This window comes from Piliocolobus tephrosceles, chromosome 5 (genome assembly GCF_002776525.5).
Source record: "Piliocolobus tephrosceles isolate RC106 chromosome 5, ASM277652v3, whole genome shotgun sequence".
Lineage (NCBI taxonomy): Eukaryota > Metazoa > Chordata > Mammalia > Primates > Cercopithecidae > Piliocolobus > Piliocolobus tephrosceles.
The window spans coordinates 115,197,215-115,215,467 of record NC_045438.1 but is presented as its reverse complement, the minus strand read 5'-3'; the positions used below and the strand labels follow the sequence as shown (position 1 = coordinate 115,215,467).

The 18,253-nt window shown below is 37.4% G+C and overlaps 1 protein-coding gene across 1 annotated transcript in view; it reads left to right on the top strand.

Annotated features, from left to right (window-relative positions):
• Nucleotides 1–18,253, top strand: part of LRRC1 (leucine rich repeat containing 1) — a 129,246-nt gene that overhangs the window by 29,280 nt on the left and 81,713 nt on the right. Inside the window, exon 2 of the mRNA XM_023222983.2 lies at nucleotides 16,114–16,231. Within this exon, the coding sequence (XP_023078751.1) occupies nucleotides 16,114–16,231 (118 nt within the window). The remainder of the gene's footprint in view (nucleotides 1–16,113; nucleotides 16,232–18,253) is intronic.

Genomic DNA, 18,253 nt, shown 5'->3' with positions numbered 1-18,253 from the left:
ATGGCATGATCACAGTTTTCGTTCTTGTCCTTGCTGGTCTGTGATGACCATTTTTTTCCCATCTTTCTAGTGTGTCTAGAAAGAACACACTAGATCAGAGCATCCTTTTGCTAGGGCTTCCACCTACTCCTGCTAGCACTCTGCCTACACATGGGCTTGCTGAGGCATGATCTTTATGTCTCCTCCACATATCTTTTTTTTTTTTTTTTTGGACTCCTGATTACAGCTGTCCGGGCATTGCTTTTGAAATGGATCTGAATTTTTAATTTTGACCCTAAAGAGGCCATGCCTTCTTACAACCCAGAGCCTAAGTTTGGTTTATGTTAATAGAGGAACCTCCCCAGTCTTTCCAAGCCAGCTTGAAATAATAAAGGATGTCCCACTTCACCCTCCAAGAGAGATCACAAAAGGAGAACAAAGAGCCCCTATTACTCTCCATTGATAACATATTGAAAGCTTGTATTTGATAAGGTGCCCTGTTCTGAAGGTGCCCATGTACAGTCAGGCTCCAGCATTCATATCCATGTCATCTTTGAACTGTTTCTCAGTGAGCAAATCTTTACTCAACTCAGAGCAACTGTAGGACAAGTATTTGGGATAAGGGGGATATCTTCTTTTATGGAAATGTCAAGAGTGATTGACTTTTTTCATCATCTTAACCCAGAGTTCCTCAACCTTACTTTCATTAGATCCCCCTCTGTGCCTCTTTAGACGTACATTTTGTAATCTCCCCTTCGATTATGAAATTTTAACACCACTGATAAACTATATATCTGCATATATACTGTGACCCTTTGAACAAACACAAACCATTGTAATAGCTGAGACTTTTTTTTTTTTTTTAACACTCTTCCACCCCCCCATTAGTTTCCCTTTCCTGGGTGACTATAGATGCCTCTATTGTAAATGCATGTTTTAACCCACCTGCCCAACCCTGGCCCAACTTGCATAAGGTGTATTTAAGCCAAGTGATTCTAATGTGATCTTACCCACTGTTTCCAAAACCTGGCTTGATCATAAAAACTAACTAGGAACATTTGTTAAACAATCATATTCCCAAACCCTTGTGCCTGGAGATTATGCACTAAGAATTCATATGCTTAACAATTGCCTCAGTAATTCTTAAAATGTGGCAGATTTGGTTCTTTCTGTTCTGACCCAAAAGCTGCTCTCTCTGCCCATTTTCCAGCCTAGAGGTTGTGAGGGCGGGGAATGAAGTTGCTTACAAAGCATATATATATATATATATAACCTGAGTTGGAGCTTAAAATGAAACCGAATAGACACTTTCACACACACAAAAAACCAAAAACCAAACAACAACAACAACAACAAAAACCCATTGAAATAGTGTCATGTTACTTCATTGGACAACTGGCCTTGAATATCTATTGAGTAGAACTGTAGCAGGTATTCTGAGGGATGCCTTAGTGTGTATAATATGGTTTATTACTACAGGGGGCTCATTAATCTCTTGAAGGAGCAGAGACAAAATGCGTTGGAGAATCACCTTAATTTTGGTTACTTGGATACATAGGAAGATGTGGTATGTGGTGGGTTTAATAGTAATAATTAAGGCTAACATAAATTAAGCATTTCTCATATTGCCCGGGTAATTGGGTAAAGGCCTCAGACAGGTCATGGCATTTGAGAATGAGTAAAACGCTGATAGCTGGGGAAAGGTTGTTAGGAACAGGAAAGGCATAATGAATAGTGAATGATTCACTGGTGCCAGAACATGGAGTGCATGGGCCTATGGGTGTGGGAAGTGAAGTCAGAAAGGTCATGGATATTTGTGGGACAGAAGTTAGAAAGGACCCTAGACTTGAAGCCAGAGAGGTTTGTTGAAGGTGTGGCTCTGATACCTTCCATGCCTTGTCTTTCAAAGTTCAATTTGTGATAATGATTGCTCACTGGGCAGTTGTGTTGGTAGCGTAAGATATGAGCAAGCATTTTATAAGCTCTCAAAACCTACAGAAATATTGATGATATTATTTATGTGCAGGTCATGAGGACCCTGAATATGGAGCTGAGGAGCTTGTGCTTTGTTCTATAACTAGTGGATAGCCATTGGAAAGCTTTGAGAAGACTTGTTTATGCTGCATTAGGGACTGAGCAGACGTTTACAGGCTTACTTAAAGACTTAATCACAATCTGTAATGGTCTCATGCATGCGGAAGTGCATTCTGAGCTTCTAGCTCTGACCTACAAATGGATGTTTGGAATAGAACCCATTGGAGAGTTGGAGGCCCTTAGTTCAAAGGCCAAAAAAAAAAAAAAAGGGGGTAATTTGTCTTACCTGCTTTCCTTTCTTTTCATAATTAGAGAATAGAGAATCACAGGCTGTTGATGCTGGAAAGGAGCACAGAGGTCTAGTTGAGTTCATTTACCATCTTGGGTGCTCAAAGCTTTGCTGTTAGTTATTCACAGGGCTAGGACCTGGGAGCCCTGTCACAGGGCAGCGCCCATCTGGTTCTGAGCCAGGCAGGCTAATTCTGGAGGGGCTGGCCTAGCCAGGCTTGTCTCCATTTTCCAATGTGTACAACTGTTTCTCCTGGGCAGGATCTAGGCCTCCTCTCTTACCCTGTGTTCCTTTTATACACAGTTTAGGTCCGTCCTTCGTTCAGTGTTGACTGACTTTGCACTATCTAAGTTGCTGAGCCTCCCTGAACTCCTTCCATTCCTTTCATGTATGTTTTAGCTCACTTGTTGCTTTTGTTTGATGATTAATATGAAAAACGTTTTTAAAAATTTACATGCCATGTTTGGATAGTAGCTTGAATACTTGGTAGACTGGGTTGCTGGACTTGTTAATTAGTCCTGAGACCCTTTAAACGTTTGGTCCCTGTGGTCTGTCGATTTCTGCGTACAATATCTTTTTGTTTGTGGTCCTTCTCTGTTTTTGAAAATGAAAGAAGTCTTAAAATGTGTTGGCATGATTCTTGTTTAGCACTTAGCCTCATCCTACCAGTATACTCCAAGGGCAACACGGTGTTATCATTAGATCTAATATTTTTGCTCTTGAAAAGTTTTGGTTACTTGGATGTATAGGAAGATGTGGTATGTGGTGGGTTTAATAGTAATAATTAAGGCTAATATATATTAAGCATTTCTCATATGCCACATACCCTTCTGAAAAGCTGTATTCACTGTATTAAGTAACTTGTATGAGGTCACACAAACAGCCAGTAAATTGTTGGGGAGCTGGGATTATAGAGTTTGGGCTCCACAGTGCACCTTCTTTGCCTTGGTCTTCATAGTAGAGATGCTGGGACTTTGAACATGAGTCTGAATGCTGGCGCAGACACATCGATGTAATCTGGACCCAGGCATGTAATCTCTCTGTGCTTCAGTTGGATCATTTGTGAAATCAGAGTAACTGCCTGGCTCAGGGTTGTTTTTAGGGTTCAATGAGATTATGTATGTAGAGCCCCTGGCCTAATGTCTGGCACTCGAGAGGCATTTCTCATTATTTTGGAGATGTTCTTGTAAAAAGTAATGTTGTAAACTTTTTGAAATTGGACTTTCAAAATCTGTCTAGTAATAAATCATTTTAATGTTAAATTGCTGTCACTCACGCATATGAGATGTCCTTCATTAAAAGAAATCTTTGATGAATCGTGGGCCTGGAATACCAGGCTGTGGAAAGTGCTTTCCAGAGAGAAAAGGGGCCCATGGTACCAGGACACGGTATCTCCCTGGTTGGTGCTAATGATATGATACAGTGAGTCGTGACATGGGTGATCTTGTTTCCTTTTATTATACAAATCTGGGTAAAAAGTTGGACTCTCAGCTAGGAGTAGGAACCTGGGGAAGTGGTGGCAAAGAAGCTGTTGGGACACTGAGCTACCTCAGAAAATTGTCCTGGGAGCTTAGCAAGAACAGATTGTGCCCTTTGGTCTGAACACCTGGGAGATGTTGCTTGCTTCCTGGTGAAGGAATGCTGTTGCTCTTACACTTTACTTTGGGATTATGATTGGGAGTTTCCTACAGAATTCCTGCATTCCTCTTTTCTTGAATATTCTTTGTGATTGCATGTCACAAAGAGAGGTTTCTGACTGAGAGAACCCTTGAGGTGATGTGCTGAACAAGGTACTCACTAGATAGTGTTTCTGCAGAGGAACCAGCTGGTTAGCAAATACAAGCACACCGCCAGAGTGTATTTTAAGAGCTGAGTTGCAATGAAAGAACTGTGTCCTTAGATGCTGTGGTAGTGAGATGGCTCATTGGGTGGCCTGCGGGTCACTACCCAACATTTCTGCACATTCTTACATTAGACAAAGGCCAGGAGTGTTAGTTCCATGTCTTACCTAGGTTGTTGGTAAACAGTAGAAATAAAATGTAAAGACTGTCTGTCAAAAGGAGCAGTTTTTAAAGTGGCTCTGAAGGAGCTTTGCCTTTTCTTGTCACAAAGAAAGCAGACTTGTTAGACGTTAACATCTCATTAGATGTAACTTCAGGACATGGGAGCTGAGTAGAATTTGTTGGATACTAATGGTCTGTCTTGTTCCTTAAACAGTAGGGGAATTCAAAAGCTTTGCAATTAGGCCTTGTCTCTGTGGTTCTTCATCTGGATTAATATTAGAATTTAGTATTTAAATTCTGTTTGTGGAGCCAAAATGTGGTGATCAGCATGAGATCTGTTTTGTGTTTGCATAACTGTTTGTGAGTTGCTAGGGAATATACTCTCAGTTTTTTCCATCTTGCCTTTTTACTTAACTATTTTGTTAAACCAGTAGAAAACTGTGTGAATTTAGTGTGTGTGAGAAGTTTAAATGTAAGAGAAGATTTATTTTCAAGGTACAAGACTGCCTCTTACAGGAGCTGTAAACACTTTGGGTTTTGCCATTATCTTCAATGGCATTATTCCATAATGCCATTATTGCAATTAAAATTGTGTGATTTTATTATGTTTTAAAAACCGTAATTACTTTTGCACCAACATAATAAAATCACACAATTTTAATCTTAAATTTTGATTATGGAAATACCACAGTATATGTTGTAGCTTATGTATATTTAGAATATGTTAGAAGATGTTTGGAGGCAAGTTAAGCCCTTCTCCACTATTAAATTCTACAGTGGTTATAATTAGATCATTATGTTTCTAAATACCTGAAATCTGGTTAGGACCTAACAACCTGAACAAATGGCATTAAACAGTCAATCGGGTTCCCATGACTTCTTTGTAAACGCAAAAAGCCAAGTTGCATATTTAAATTGTTTGGAATCCTGTGGGATTTCAGTATGTACGCATCTGATGCTTGGGTTATTTGTTCTCCTAGTGTTTGCTGTATTCTATTGCTTGACCATACCCTCCCGCCCCTTTTGGAAAAGTGCTTTGGCATTCCTTGCAACAAAGTGTCCAGAATAAATATAGCGATATCATGGTTACCATTGCTGGGCTTAATCCATCTTGCAGTTTGTTAAGAGATGAATTCTTGGCTGCATTAAGTTGTATTAACTGGTTAGTCAGGTCCCTCCCTGACCCTTCAAGATCTCCTGATAATGGTTTAAAACAGGTCGTCTTCAGCATTACTCAGAGTGAGAGATAAAGTCCTTTTCTTTGCTTCATTACTTACAATTTGTATGCACTCAAAGTGCCATTAAATGTTGTCTTAGAAAGTTATGGGCCATTCTTGAGTGATTGTAATCCATCAACTCAGATGAAATGCCTGAGTCTTCCATTTCTTGCTTGCTGTCCAGAAACATCAAACTTTGGCTAGGGGTGGTATCAACGTATTGCTTAAGGAGATTAAAAACATTAACTAAGGTATTCTGTCATGGATAATAGGTAATCCTAAAGTATTCTGTCATCCATGATCAGGACTTATTAGTGTTGCCTATGTGAGTTTTTTTTTTTTGCTCAGCCTGCCACTTCAGAAGGTACTCCGAGTGCTGATTTTAATGTTGGTGTATTTGCTGAGAAAATTCAGGAAGAATCTTCCTAACGCAGTTCCTCTGAACAATCCATTCTTATTTGATGCCTCATAGGAATCTTTGATCCTATTGGTATGATGTGACTGACCATAAAATAGCCTAATTGGGTTTTGTTTTTTTCTCGGAAGAAGCATAACAGATACAGTTTATGATGACAAGAGCCATTTGTTATCCATTTATGGCAGTTTGTGCCTCATTATGATTTTCATTTTCCACCTTGTATTTTAATTATTGATCCACCTGTCCTGTGTCATTTCCTGGATGTCCTTTAGGAATAAGGACTACTTCTTATTTGAAATCTCTTTCATTTTCAAACCTTGCACATAGTAGACATAGTATGTATGTAGTGCTTGTTGTTACTATTAGCTTGGATAAATTATATTGAATCCATGGCACAATGCCCACTAAACAAAATTTTATTCCATTTGAGTCATGTAATGCTTTCCTGAGTACAATGTGTGAAAAATGCAACCTTATTGAGAATCCCACATCAAAATATAAAAAGCACTTTAATAAACTTTATTGGATATCTGTTTGACTGCTTGTTGAAAGAACCTTTTTCTTTTCTGTATATAAACAGATTATATCCCCCTCTTTTCAAGTTTTACTTGATGATACATTTGGTTAAAATGTGCAGGAAAAACAACTCTTTCTAGATGAGTAGAATCTTTGATTTTCTGTGGTACAAAACATCAATCCCAAGAAGTTGAATGATCCTCTGTCATCTGGCCTAAGTTCTTTTTTTCTCAGCAGATTTACCTTTTTAAAACAGTTTTTCCCCCTAAAATTTCTATTATATTTTTAAATAAAATAGAACTTATACTGTACATATATACAATTTTACGTATCTTTTTTCATTTAACCCTTAAACACAGTGTTTATTATATCATTAAATGTTCTCCAGAAACATGATTTTTAATGGCCATATAATAGTTCATTGTATGCATTTGCCATCCTGTGTTTAATCATTCCCCTATTGTTAGTTTCAGTTCGATATCTTTTTTCTCTCGTCATAGTTGATCTTTCCCTCTGCAGTACCAACCTTGCTTGGTCCAGCTCTCATCAGTTCTCCATCTGCGCCATCAGTCTGGTCCTCCCATGTCAACAGCTCATCCCTTCAGTCAAGTTACCAGTAAAGTAATGCTGCCCTGATCCATTTTGCTTTTAGTAAAAGCTTCTTTTCTCCAAGTGATTGCAGTTGCCACTACTAGTCTGATCCACCCTTCTGATCATAGCGCAATACAGAAAACGTGCCTGGTTTCTTGGTTTTCAAAGTGATTCACCTTTGAGCTGTTTTAATTATGGGGGTCACCCTTGGGGCATTTATATCTTTGTTTAGGATCATTAATGGTGACAGCTTAATAATGCATGAAAACACCTTGGAAACATTAAAATATACCATCAAATGATGGGATAAATTTATTAGGGGAGGCCAGAAAAATTAGAGAAATATTTTGAATAAATATTTTGAGCAAAATAAATGTAAGCATCTTTATTATACATGCTGAAGCACACACATGCTAACACTCAGTGGAAACTAATTTGCTTCTCTGAAATTTGGTCATGCAAGGAAAGGAGTCAGCACACTTTTCTTTGTTGCATAAAGAAAAGGGTACTTGTGCCTCTGAAACATGAACCTATTAAAAATTTTATTTTAGAGCAGGAGAGGTTTTTTTTCCCCCTGTGATCTATTTCCTATATTTGTCTTCTGGGCAAATAGATGGGTAGGGAAAAATATCTCTTCAGATTATAGAAGAAATGGTTAGTTTTATTTAGAGATTAAACCCTTTATCTTATTTCATATTTATTGTCTATCACCTGGCCTATTAGTATATGAATATAAACTTTCTATTTTTTGAATCAGTATTTCAAATTCTTAAGTATTTGTGATTCTCTTGAATTCCATTCTGTGTCTGTGAAAATTGTTTAGCCTTAATAAAATTCTAATTCCCAGTTGAACAGTGTCATCTTTTTGAGTTTCTCCAGGACTGTCCTGCTGCTCTGTAATACCTCCCCCTTTGCCTTCAGAAACTAGACCTAGCTGAGCCTTTTTTCTTCGTATGCCCTTTTGCTGTATCATATTATAAACTTGTATCAAATTTTGTCTTCTGCTTTCCCTGTTTCTTTCAGCCTTCCCTTGCCCAAGGCTTTATCTGGATGTTTGTTTTGTCTCTGTGCCCCTGATCCTCTAGAAGTTGATTCATTCTTATCTGTCTAGATTTCTTGCATGTCTACTCTCTCCGTCTGGATTGGATTGGCAGCAACCCCACTTATGTGCTCTCACATGTAGGTTTCATTAGCATGCTCTTTTCTTCCGCTCCCAACTTGTCAATCAAGATAGAATCTGACAGCATTGGTAATTTTAGTAGTTATTTCTTTCCTAGCTTACCCTCCCGCCTCCACCTCCAGCATGACTTAGTTTTGGTTAGCTGATTAGAATGTAGTTTCATACCAGTGTTTTTTGTTTACCAGGTAGTTATCTAAGGATTTTTACTGTGTGATCCTCCAGCATGGCTCTGTTTGGGAATTTTTCCTAAAGAATATTATTAACTGGTGTGCAGTATCAGGGAAGCCAGTAAAGTTGCTGGACTTCAGTTTCCTTGTCTGTTAACTGGAGACAGAAAACAAAACAAAACAAAACAAAACTCTACCTCACTTGATTATAGGGATTCAGTTAAATAAAAGTATCTGTGCCTGTAATCCCAGCACTTTGGGAAGCCGAGGCAGGCGGATCACAAGGTCAGGAGATTGAGACCATCCCGGCTAACATGGTGAAACCCCATCTCTACTAAAAATACAAAAAATTAGCCCGACGTGGTGGCGGGCGCCTGTAGTCCCAGCTACTCAGGAGGGTGAGGCAGGAGAATGGCGTGAACCCGGGAGGCGGAGCTTGCAGTGAGTGAGCCGAGATCACGCCACTGCACTCCAGCCTGGGCAACATGCCACTGCACTCCAGCCAACAGATGGGCAACTCCATCTCAAAAAATAAAATTAAATAAATAAATAAATAAATAAATAAATAAATAAATAAATAAAGTATCTGTGTATCCCCAGCCCAGTCTTTTCTTACTAATAGGAAGTTGTTCTTCTTTCATGTCTACCAATTCTGTTCATTTTTTGACATCTTTATTAAGATATAATTCACATACCATACGATTCACCCCAAGTGTGCAATTCACTGGTTTTTAATAAAGTCACAGTTGTGCAACTGTGTTGTGCAACTGTTCTAAATATATTCTAAATAGTTGTGCAAATATTCTAAAATTACCGCAGTCAATTTTAGAATATTTTCATCACCCAAAAGAAACCACATATCCATTAGCAGTCATTTTCCATTTCCTAGGCAACCGCTAATCTACTTTCTGTAATTTTATGCATTTTAACTTCATGCTTAATGTTATATTGTGTGCTAACAGGATTTTCGTTTTTCTTTTGGCACATGGAAAGTATTTTGAAATGCAATTCTATAATTTTTAGAGCTACAAAGAGCCCTTTATCATTTAATACTTATTTTTTTCACAAGAAAACAAGAGGATCAGAGAAGTTAAGTGATTCACCCAGGGATATTCCTATTCTACACCTCTGCCAAACACACTGACAAAAAGTGTCTCATTCACGCTTATTTAATACTTATTTATGAGTGTTTGCTAAAACCCTTTCAAACTCAAATTCTGGGTGTGAGATATGATTGTTTGAATTCTCTGCTTTAACCAAAGTAGTTATTTCACTATTCTGTGAATCGTTCTTGGCCTTTTCTGTCTATATCCTTTTTATATATAAAGAATCTTAGCCAAAGTTTATTCAGTATATTATTTTATCTTCCAATTTGCTTTAGAATAGTCATTACTCTGTAATCAACCATAGCATTTTGTATGTAATCTACCCAGTTTTCATGTGTGTTCTGTGGCATATCTGAGGTTTCTACCTCATTTAATCTACCAATTTTTTCCCACCCTCTCCCTCTTTTTAACGTGATTTTTGCCATTCCTTCCATCTATAAATGAAGATGATTTCTCTGCTCCCTTAAATATGGGCTGACTTTGTGACTTGCTTTGACCAATGGAATGTGGCAGAAAGGACAACATCATGCAAATTTCAAGCTTAGGCCCCAAGAGTCCTTGCAGCTTCTGCCATTGCCCTTTTTGAATGCTCTCTGAGAGCTTCATATAAGGAAGCCACTCTAGCTTAAGGGAGGAGGAGGGACAGAGGCCTTGTGGAGCACAGAGGAGCTCTAGCTGACAGCTGGCACTAACTGCTAGACATAGGAGTGAGGCCAGTGTGGATCTTCCAGCCCTTCTGACACTAGCCAAATGTAGATGCGTGAGTCCACATGAGAGCAGCAGTGCAACTGCCTAACCAGCTCACAGAAACATGAGAAATAAAAAAAATCCATGTAGTTTTGAGCCACCAAATTTGGGATGGTTTGTTATGCAGTAAAAGCTAACTTATATGTGTAGGTGTCAGCATTGTGGCAACCTTGAGATGATTAAAGAGTGTAATCCATGTGAAGTGTTTAGCTTACTGCCAAACATAGAGTGTCCCTCAGTAGAGGTTAACTGCTGTATTATTATCATTATCATTGTTGTTTTGGTTATGATGGCCACTTCTCCCTCCTCCTCCTCTAGATCTAATGCCATTGCTCTTTAATATTATTAACGTTGATGAATTAAGTAATTGGACGTCCTTGGTGCTAATTGGTGTTTTTCTTCCTGATTAGTAAGTAGTCTAAAACTTTAAAAAGTTTTTTTATTGTGAAATAAAACACACTTATAGAAAAGAACTTAAAGCATAAATTTATAGCTTATAGCAAATTATAAAGTGAACATCTGTCACTGCCATTCAGTTTAAGAAACTGAATATTACCATGACTCCAAAAACTTGTATCAAATTATGTATTCTGCTTCATTGCATGCTTTTCCTGATCATAATCCTCCCTCTCATGTCTAGAGGTATCCACTAACCTGATTTTATAAGAATCACTCTTTGCTTATCTTTTTGGGTTTTATTGCCTCTGTATGCATCTGTAAAATTAGTTCAGGTGATTTATTCAGCATATAAATGAAATAATATAATACGCATTCTTGTGTGCCTGGTTTTATTCACTGAACATTATCTCTAGGATTCATCTATATCATGACTAACAGTAAGCTTTCATTTTCATTGCTGTGTAGAATTTCACTGTAATAATGTATAATACCTCTATCAGATCTACTATTTATGGGTGTTTGGGTTTTTACAGTTTTGGGGTATTATAAATAATTATTTCAAGCACATTTTGTATATGTATTCTGGAAAAATATATGTGAGAGTTTTTTTTAAAAGATCTATACCTAGTAGTATAATTTCTGGGTAACAAAGTCACAGTCACTTTTTGCAAGTCTCACAGAAAAAAACAATGTCAGATGACACAAATGATGTATATTGTGCATTTTACCTTGAGATTAGAACCGTTGGTTTACAACCACATACAGGTGGTTGCCCAAAAAGGCAGTCTAGGTTGATGGGGACAGGAGTGGGGATAGGATGAGAGTTTTGTAGGATGAAAAGGGGTCAAGATTTATGTGATAGGTTAGAATGTCTCCAGGAAGGAAATCTGTGAGTAAATTTTGTGTCATTATAGTTAGGAGTCCCACAGTTTTTCAGGAATTAATAGCATTCTTTACACTAGTTGTTCTCCATGTGAATCTGTAACAATGGTTTATGTTTTCTCTATATTACAGAGGAGAAGTTTGGGCAACTGGGGGACAATTGACTGATCCTTGGCCAAATGATAATAAAAGGGGACACAGCTCTTCTAGGACTGAGATTTTCATTGTCCCTTTCTAAAAAGCAGAAGGGAGGTACTAACACTCTACCAAAAAAGAAGGAAAAGAATCTTGTCAGAAATGGAGAATGGGAGAACATTTATCCAAATTAAAGGCTGTATCTACTGAAAGCAATGGTGGCTATAAGAGGATGGGTGTAGCATAACAACCCGAGGCAATTTGGGTTCCTTTGCATATAATTGTACAGAATGTGCTCTAAGTGGGTTAGTGAGCTATAATCAAACATGGTAGAGTTGAAGAACGGTCTCTGTGTGTTCTGTCACATGGTTGCACTGCACTGAGGCGTCCTGCCAAGACAGCTACAGGAATTGTTTTTCATGTGCTCTGGCTGATCTCAAAGGCAAGGCAGAAAGGTTGATAGCTTAGTGAGTTATTTTTCCTGACTCTCTGAGGAAGTTGAATATTTGGGAATTTAATACAGTTTCGCTGGCATTGTGTTGATCTTTGGATACCATATTAAGATCACATCAGGATAATGAGAGAAGGATTAAGGAACTACTGGTTTCATTTGGGATCATGTCAGATAGGGTTGTTTTTACATCTGGCAGGTACTTCCCAAGTTGAATAAAGTAGTGTTTGTGACAGGCTCTAGTGTAGGATGCTGGTAACATGCAGAACCAAACCTTAAATTTGTGTGCTGTTATGACTTCTATTGGATGTGAGGATTTGTAGGTTATCGTTTCCACAGATGTAAAGTGAACTTATTATTCACTGTACATCTAAGTACCTTATTGTCTTGATTTCTTGTCTTATTTCTGAATGGTCCCAGAATGTATGCAAATGGTGATGGGTTTTGTAGTTTTGCTATTATGCCTTTCCTGGAAGACAAAGTGAGCTTTTCATGCTTGAGTAAACACATTGATGTATTATGAAACTGTCAGACTCTGAACAATTGGCATAAGCTCAATTATTCAAATATGTGACTCTATTGAATGGCTTTTGTGCTGGCTGATGCTTTAGTACAGGCAGTATAAAGACGTTTTAATATCTTTCCTTAAGAAATTAAATCTCAACTGCGTGAGTAAAGAAATCCGAAGGATTAGTCCTTTAGTTGAGCACTTTCCTCATTATCTTGTATAGCTAATTGGTAGCATTCATTTGCTGAGATTTATAGTTCATTTTTTTTAAATATGGTTTTTAAATTAAAAAGTCATTCATGCATTATCCTTGTCACCTAACATAACTGCTTTTTTCTTCTTTGTTCTCTTTCTGTCAGTCCACATGCACACATGCTTTTTAAATGTAGTGTATCTGCAATTTTGTTTTCTTTTTTAGTTATATTTGCATGGTAAATCTTTTTCAAGTTCTGTGGTCTTTATAATATTTATTTTTATTGTTGCATAATATTGAATTATTTAATAATATGCAATCATTTTTCTTCTTTGAAATGTATGTTTTCTCGTTTTTTATTTTTACAAATAATAGTGCAAAGATGTATTTGTGCATTATTTTCAGTTATGAGGACAGATGCCCAAAAGTATTTCAGTGGACTTGAAAAGATTTTTTTTCTTTTATGTATTGCTCAATTGCTTTCCAAGAGGCAATTGTATGATTATATAAATATGCAATCTTTTTTACCAACCCAAAAAAGAAAGATGAAGACTATTAAATGTTAGCATCCTACAAAATTAACATTTGGAGCATCCTGTAATCTTAGTAGAGACTTCTTCATTTGTAAATTCAATTTCCATTTTTAGCAGAGTAATGTATGCAAATAGTTTAAAAAATCTAATAAGCTGTTTAGTGTGACAGTGAAAAACAGCAGCCTCTTGCCTCCTTCCCCACTCCAGTTTCTGGCTTTTGACTATTTCTGCGAATATTTGCCTCCATATTGCTAAATGACTTACTTTTGCGGCTTGATTGTTTTTCCTCTTTGAGTTATTTATGGATTTCTTTTTATGGAAGATGAGGCTTTAGTTCTTACAGTTTCTTTCCCATTCTCAATATTGACATAACATAAATTTTGGTTTTACCAATATAGATATTATAATGTTATGACTGTAAGTATTGTTCATAATCAGATTTTATATTATGATTATATGTTCTTTCACTTTATATTTTCCCTGGAATTAATAACCCTCTTTCCTTTTGCTTGCTTTGTTCTCTCTATGCCTATTTCTGATTTATCACCAAACATTCTGAAAGAGTTGTAAATCCCCTTTGATGCTTCCAGACATATCAGATAATTCCTCAGGTGTGTTTTTATTTATTTTTTCAAAACTTCCCTCTGGGAGCTGTCGTATTTTGCTCCAGTGTAGATGGTTTGCTCTTGGGGCCTGATGTTCAAGCTACATCTTGGAATTCCCTTCATGATTTTATCCTGGGAATTTCCTTTGCCTGTCTCTGTTTTGGTGATTCTCTGTTTCCTGGATCTCAGGTTGTTTTTCTTTTAAGTTTATTTACATATTTTGATGGAGTCCTGAGAAAGGTACAAGAAAACTAAACTTTTTGATACCATGTGTGACTGAAATGTTTTTATTCTGTAATCATACTTAATTGATAGTTTGGCTGGGTATACAATTTTAGGTTGGGAATAATGATTTTTTAGGAATTTTGAAGGCATTGCTTCATTGCCCACTTACTTTCAAGGTTCCTTTTGAGTCCAGTGCCATTCTGATACCCAATTCTTCGTTATGATCTTTTTCTTTTATTTCCTGTCTCTGGAAGCTTTTAGAGTCTAATATCTGGAGTATTCCTTGGTATGTACTTTTTTACTCATTCGTTTTATTGGTTGCATGGTGGGTCCTCTCAAACCAGAAAAAGCATCTCCTGCAGTTCCCTGTATTTCTTTGAACTATGAATTACTTTGTAGTACCTTGTGAACTGGTCCATTCATTTTCCTCTCTTTTTTTCTTCCATTTTCCCATCTTTTCATCTTTTTATTCCACCTTCTGAGGACTCTACTCACTTTATTTTTCACCTCTTTTATGGGATTCTTTTATCAATGCTACAATATTTTTCACTTTCTGAAAGCTTGTTTCTAGTTCTTCTAATTATGCTTTTTATGGTGTTGTGTTGCTTCATCTGTGATTTCTCTGAGGATATTAATTATATTTTGGTTGAGGAAGTATTTTTTCTGCTCCCTGCATCATGTTTGTTTCCTCTGAGATGTGGGGTGTGTGTGTGTGTGTGTGTGTGTGCGTGTGCACGTTCTCTTTCTTGCATGTGGCAGTGGAGATCAGGGAAGGTGGACCTGTTTGGAAGCTCCATGTGTTGGTGAGGCATATAACCTGAAGCTTCTCTATAGGAAGATTGGTGTCTGCAAGTCTGTGCTTATGCCCAGGAGCCGGGCTGCGGGGAGAAGAGAGGGTGGGATCTTACTGACCAGGCTTTGACTCAGTCTCGTTTTTAGCAGGGTTACGTTACCCCTGCCCTCAGCTGTGCTTAGCTGTGTTTGGACTTACCTCTTCTGGAGAGGAAATTTCCAGGCTTCTGCCTGGCTCTGCAGGGTAGAGAAGAGAATATGGCAGTTTATTTGTTCTTTATATAAATTTTCAATCAGTTCTCCTTTCCTCAGAGGTACATGGACCTAGTTTCTTATTGGCTACTCACCCCACAGGCTTAAATTCCAGCTTTGTTTCGATTTGTTTGTTGGTTACCATTCATCCCTCTGTTTTCTAGCTTAAAGGATTTTGTTGCATATCTAGTTTGCTTTTTGTACTCTTTCATTTTTTGTCTTCATGGGCTTATTTCACATTATATTTATGTTCATGTGAATTCCTTTAGTGTCATTTTAATACAGTTTTTAAAAAGTGTGGGGAAAGAGCACATACTCAGTCTGCCATGGTTGATGGAAGTATCCAGTGCAGACTTTTTAGATTGGTCAAATATATATTTTTTGCCTGCACACATTTGTGGGATATTTATTATACTTTCTGATATATAATAATTTCTTTAAAAAATGTCTTTTAAAATATTTTAAAAATATTTTAACATTTAAATATTTAAAAATATTTTTAAAATGCATTTTTACTTGTCTATTTTTACGTGTCTATTTGGCATTGCAGATTTAATGTCAGTTTTCATAAGTCGATATTTCTGTCTACTGGATAGCTTAAAGGAGTGACTGTTCTTCTCATTAAGTTGCTCATTAATTTTTAAAAACCTTTTATTTTGAAATAATTGTAGATTGATAGGAAGTTCAAAAATAGTACTGAGAGGTTCCTTATACTTAGTTTTTCCCAGTGGTAGCATCTTCACAACTACAGTACAGCCATCAAAGTTAGGAAATTGATGTTGCTACAATCTTCATTAGTTTTTAAAAAACATTGTTTTACATTTCATAGTAGCCCAAAAGTTTATGATACAAACACATGTGAAATCTATGTTAAACTCTTTTGTCTTTCAGCAATTTTTCCAGCTAGTCAAATTACGAAAGCTTGGACTTAGTGATAATGAAATTCAGCGGCTCCCTCCAGAAATAGCAAACTTCATGCAGCTGGTGGAACTAGACGTGTCTCGAAATGGTAAGAAAGATTCCACTTGGGTTGGCCATTTATCTCTTCAGATGCTGGGAGTGTTTTTAGTAAATACAGCTAGATAAATATTATTGGAGGTGCTTTCCCTGATAGTTATGGGAAAACTGTATGATTCTTGGGGTGAAATTAATGCCATTTTTGAATAGGTCAGTTAACTTATAGGCATTGTCCAAAAGAAAAATTTCATAACACAAGTGTTAGGAGACAGCTTTCTCCAGATAAGTTCAATCTGATTCCTAGAGTTTGAGAGTGGGCTGGGAAATCATTTAACCTTGTCCACTTATTTTGCTGAACATGATACCGAGGACTGGTGGCACAGTTCTTGTCCGGTGCTTGGGTGCTGCTGTGGCAAGGGAAACCTGCCCTGGGGAAGGGGTGGTTCCTCTTGGCTGTGTCTCCGTTGCTTGGTATACTCTCCCTGTAGTGAACAGACTTGCTTGCATTCAGGCCTCTTCTGTCTTCGTTTGTTTCTAATTAGGCTGCTGGTGGTTTTGCCCACTTCAATTTGTGTGGTATATTTGTGAGTTGATTTTTATTTTCAGATCCCACTATTGATTCATGTTTATTGAACATTTGAATAGAGCATCCTAATAGATACCCCAACGGGATACTCAAATGCCTTTCATTTTAAAATGGGTACCTGGGTTTAACCCTGAGTTTTATGCTGCTTAGAGCCCACATGGGCTGGTATTGCTTCTTGTTATAGCATATTTGATTTATTAAATTAAAGTAGCAACTCCCAGTGGTCCTATCTACTGATGGAATTCAGTTCTTGTAAGGACCCTGGTATAATTTCCTCAGGATAGTCTCAAATATGGTCTGAATTATTTATTGAAAAGGTAATTCCTTTATTTCTCTCCTATTACATACCTGATTTATTTTGTGTTTTGCTTTTGCTTTCCTACAAAAATCTATAGGTTTCTTCTGAATCGATTATCTTTAGGTCTGTATATTTCAGTCTGATATTTTTGGCAAAAACCCCAGGTCCCAGACATAGTATTCTTCTGTGGATCATTGTTATAATGCAGCAATCAGTACTTGGAAATATGGTGAAGAAAAAATGATTCCTCTTTTCTGCCAACTTCTAATAGGTTTTAAATTACTGTTATCTATTACATTCCATAAATTAGAAACTGTCTTCTGGCTTAGCCATGTGATCGTGACATACTTTTATTTTGCATGAAAATTATTTCTTACTTTGAAGCTACTAGAAAAAATACAACAAAGCATAACTTTTTTTGGGAGGGTGTCTTGTTTTAGATGGCTTATTTGGTTGCAGGGAACCCAGATCTACTTAGGTAAAGTGGATTTGATTGTAAGGAAACAGGGGACGGAGGGAATTAACATATACCAAAAGCAGTGGCACCAAGCTTGCATTTGACACTATCTTGAGGGTTTCATGGCCTCTCTTTTCCAGTGTGTCTGCTTCTGTTTGTGGGTTCTCTGTTCTTCCCTGCTCAATAACCTGCTCTGTTGGAACTGGCTTGTGGTGGCCTCTTTTTGTGATTTCTTTTTACGTACAGTTTGGCTTTTGCCCCTGCTGCAGCATTGGTTTGCCAGTGAAGGATTTCTCAGTGAAGAATGGTTGACCCAACTTATCTTTTTATGCCAACTGTAAGACATAGAGTACAGGTCAGGTTACCAGCCACCCTGAAGGTTGGCTGCCCTGGAAGGTGGATGGCAACCAGTACAAAGCATGGCCTTGCCCCTCAGCTCAGAAGGTGTTGATGAGCAGCTTCGCTTACGCTGGAGTATGGGGTGGGGTGGGCATTTGGGGTCTGGCCAGGCCAGAATTGCCTTAGAAACTAGCCTGTGTAATACTTACCCAAAGTATATATGATTGAAATGATTCTCTTGTCTTAGCAGTTATCTAAGTTATAAACAATGACTAGCTATTAACTCTGCAAGGAAGCGGTGACTTTGTAAATGGTCACAGAAATCACAAAATCTGAAGAAATACATAGCAATTTTGAAATGGGGATTAGAAATAAACAGAAATACTTAAGAAAG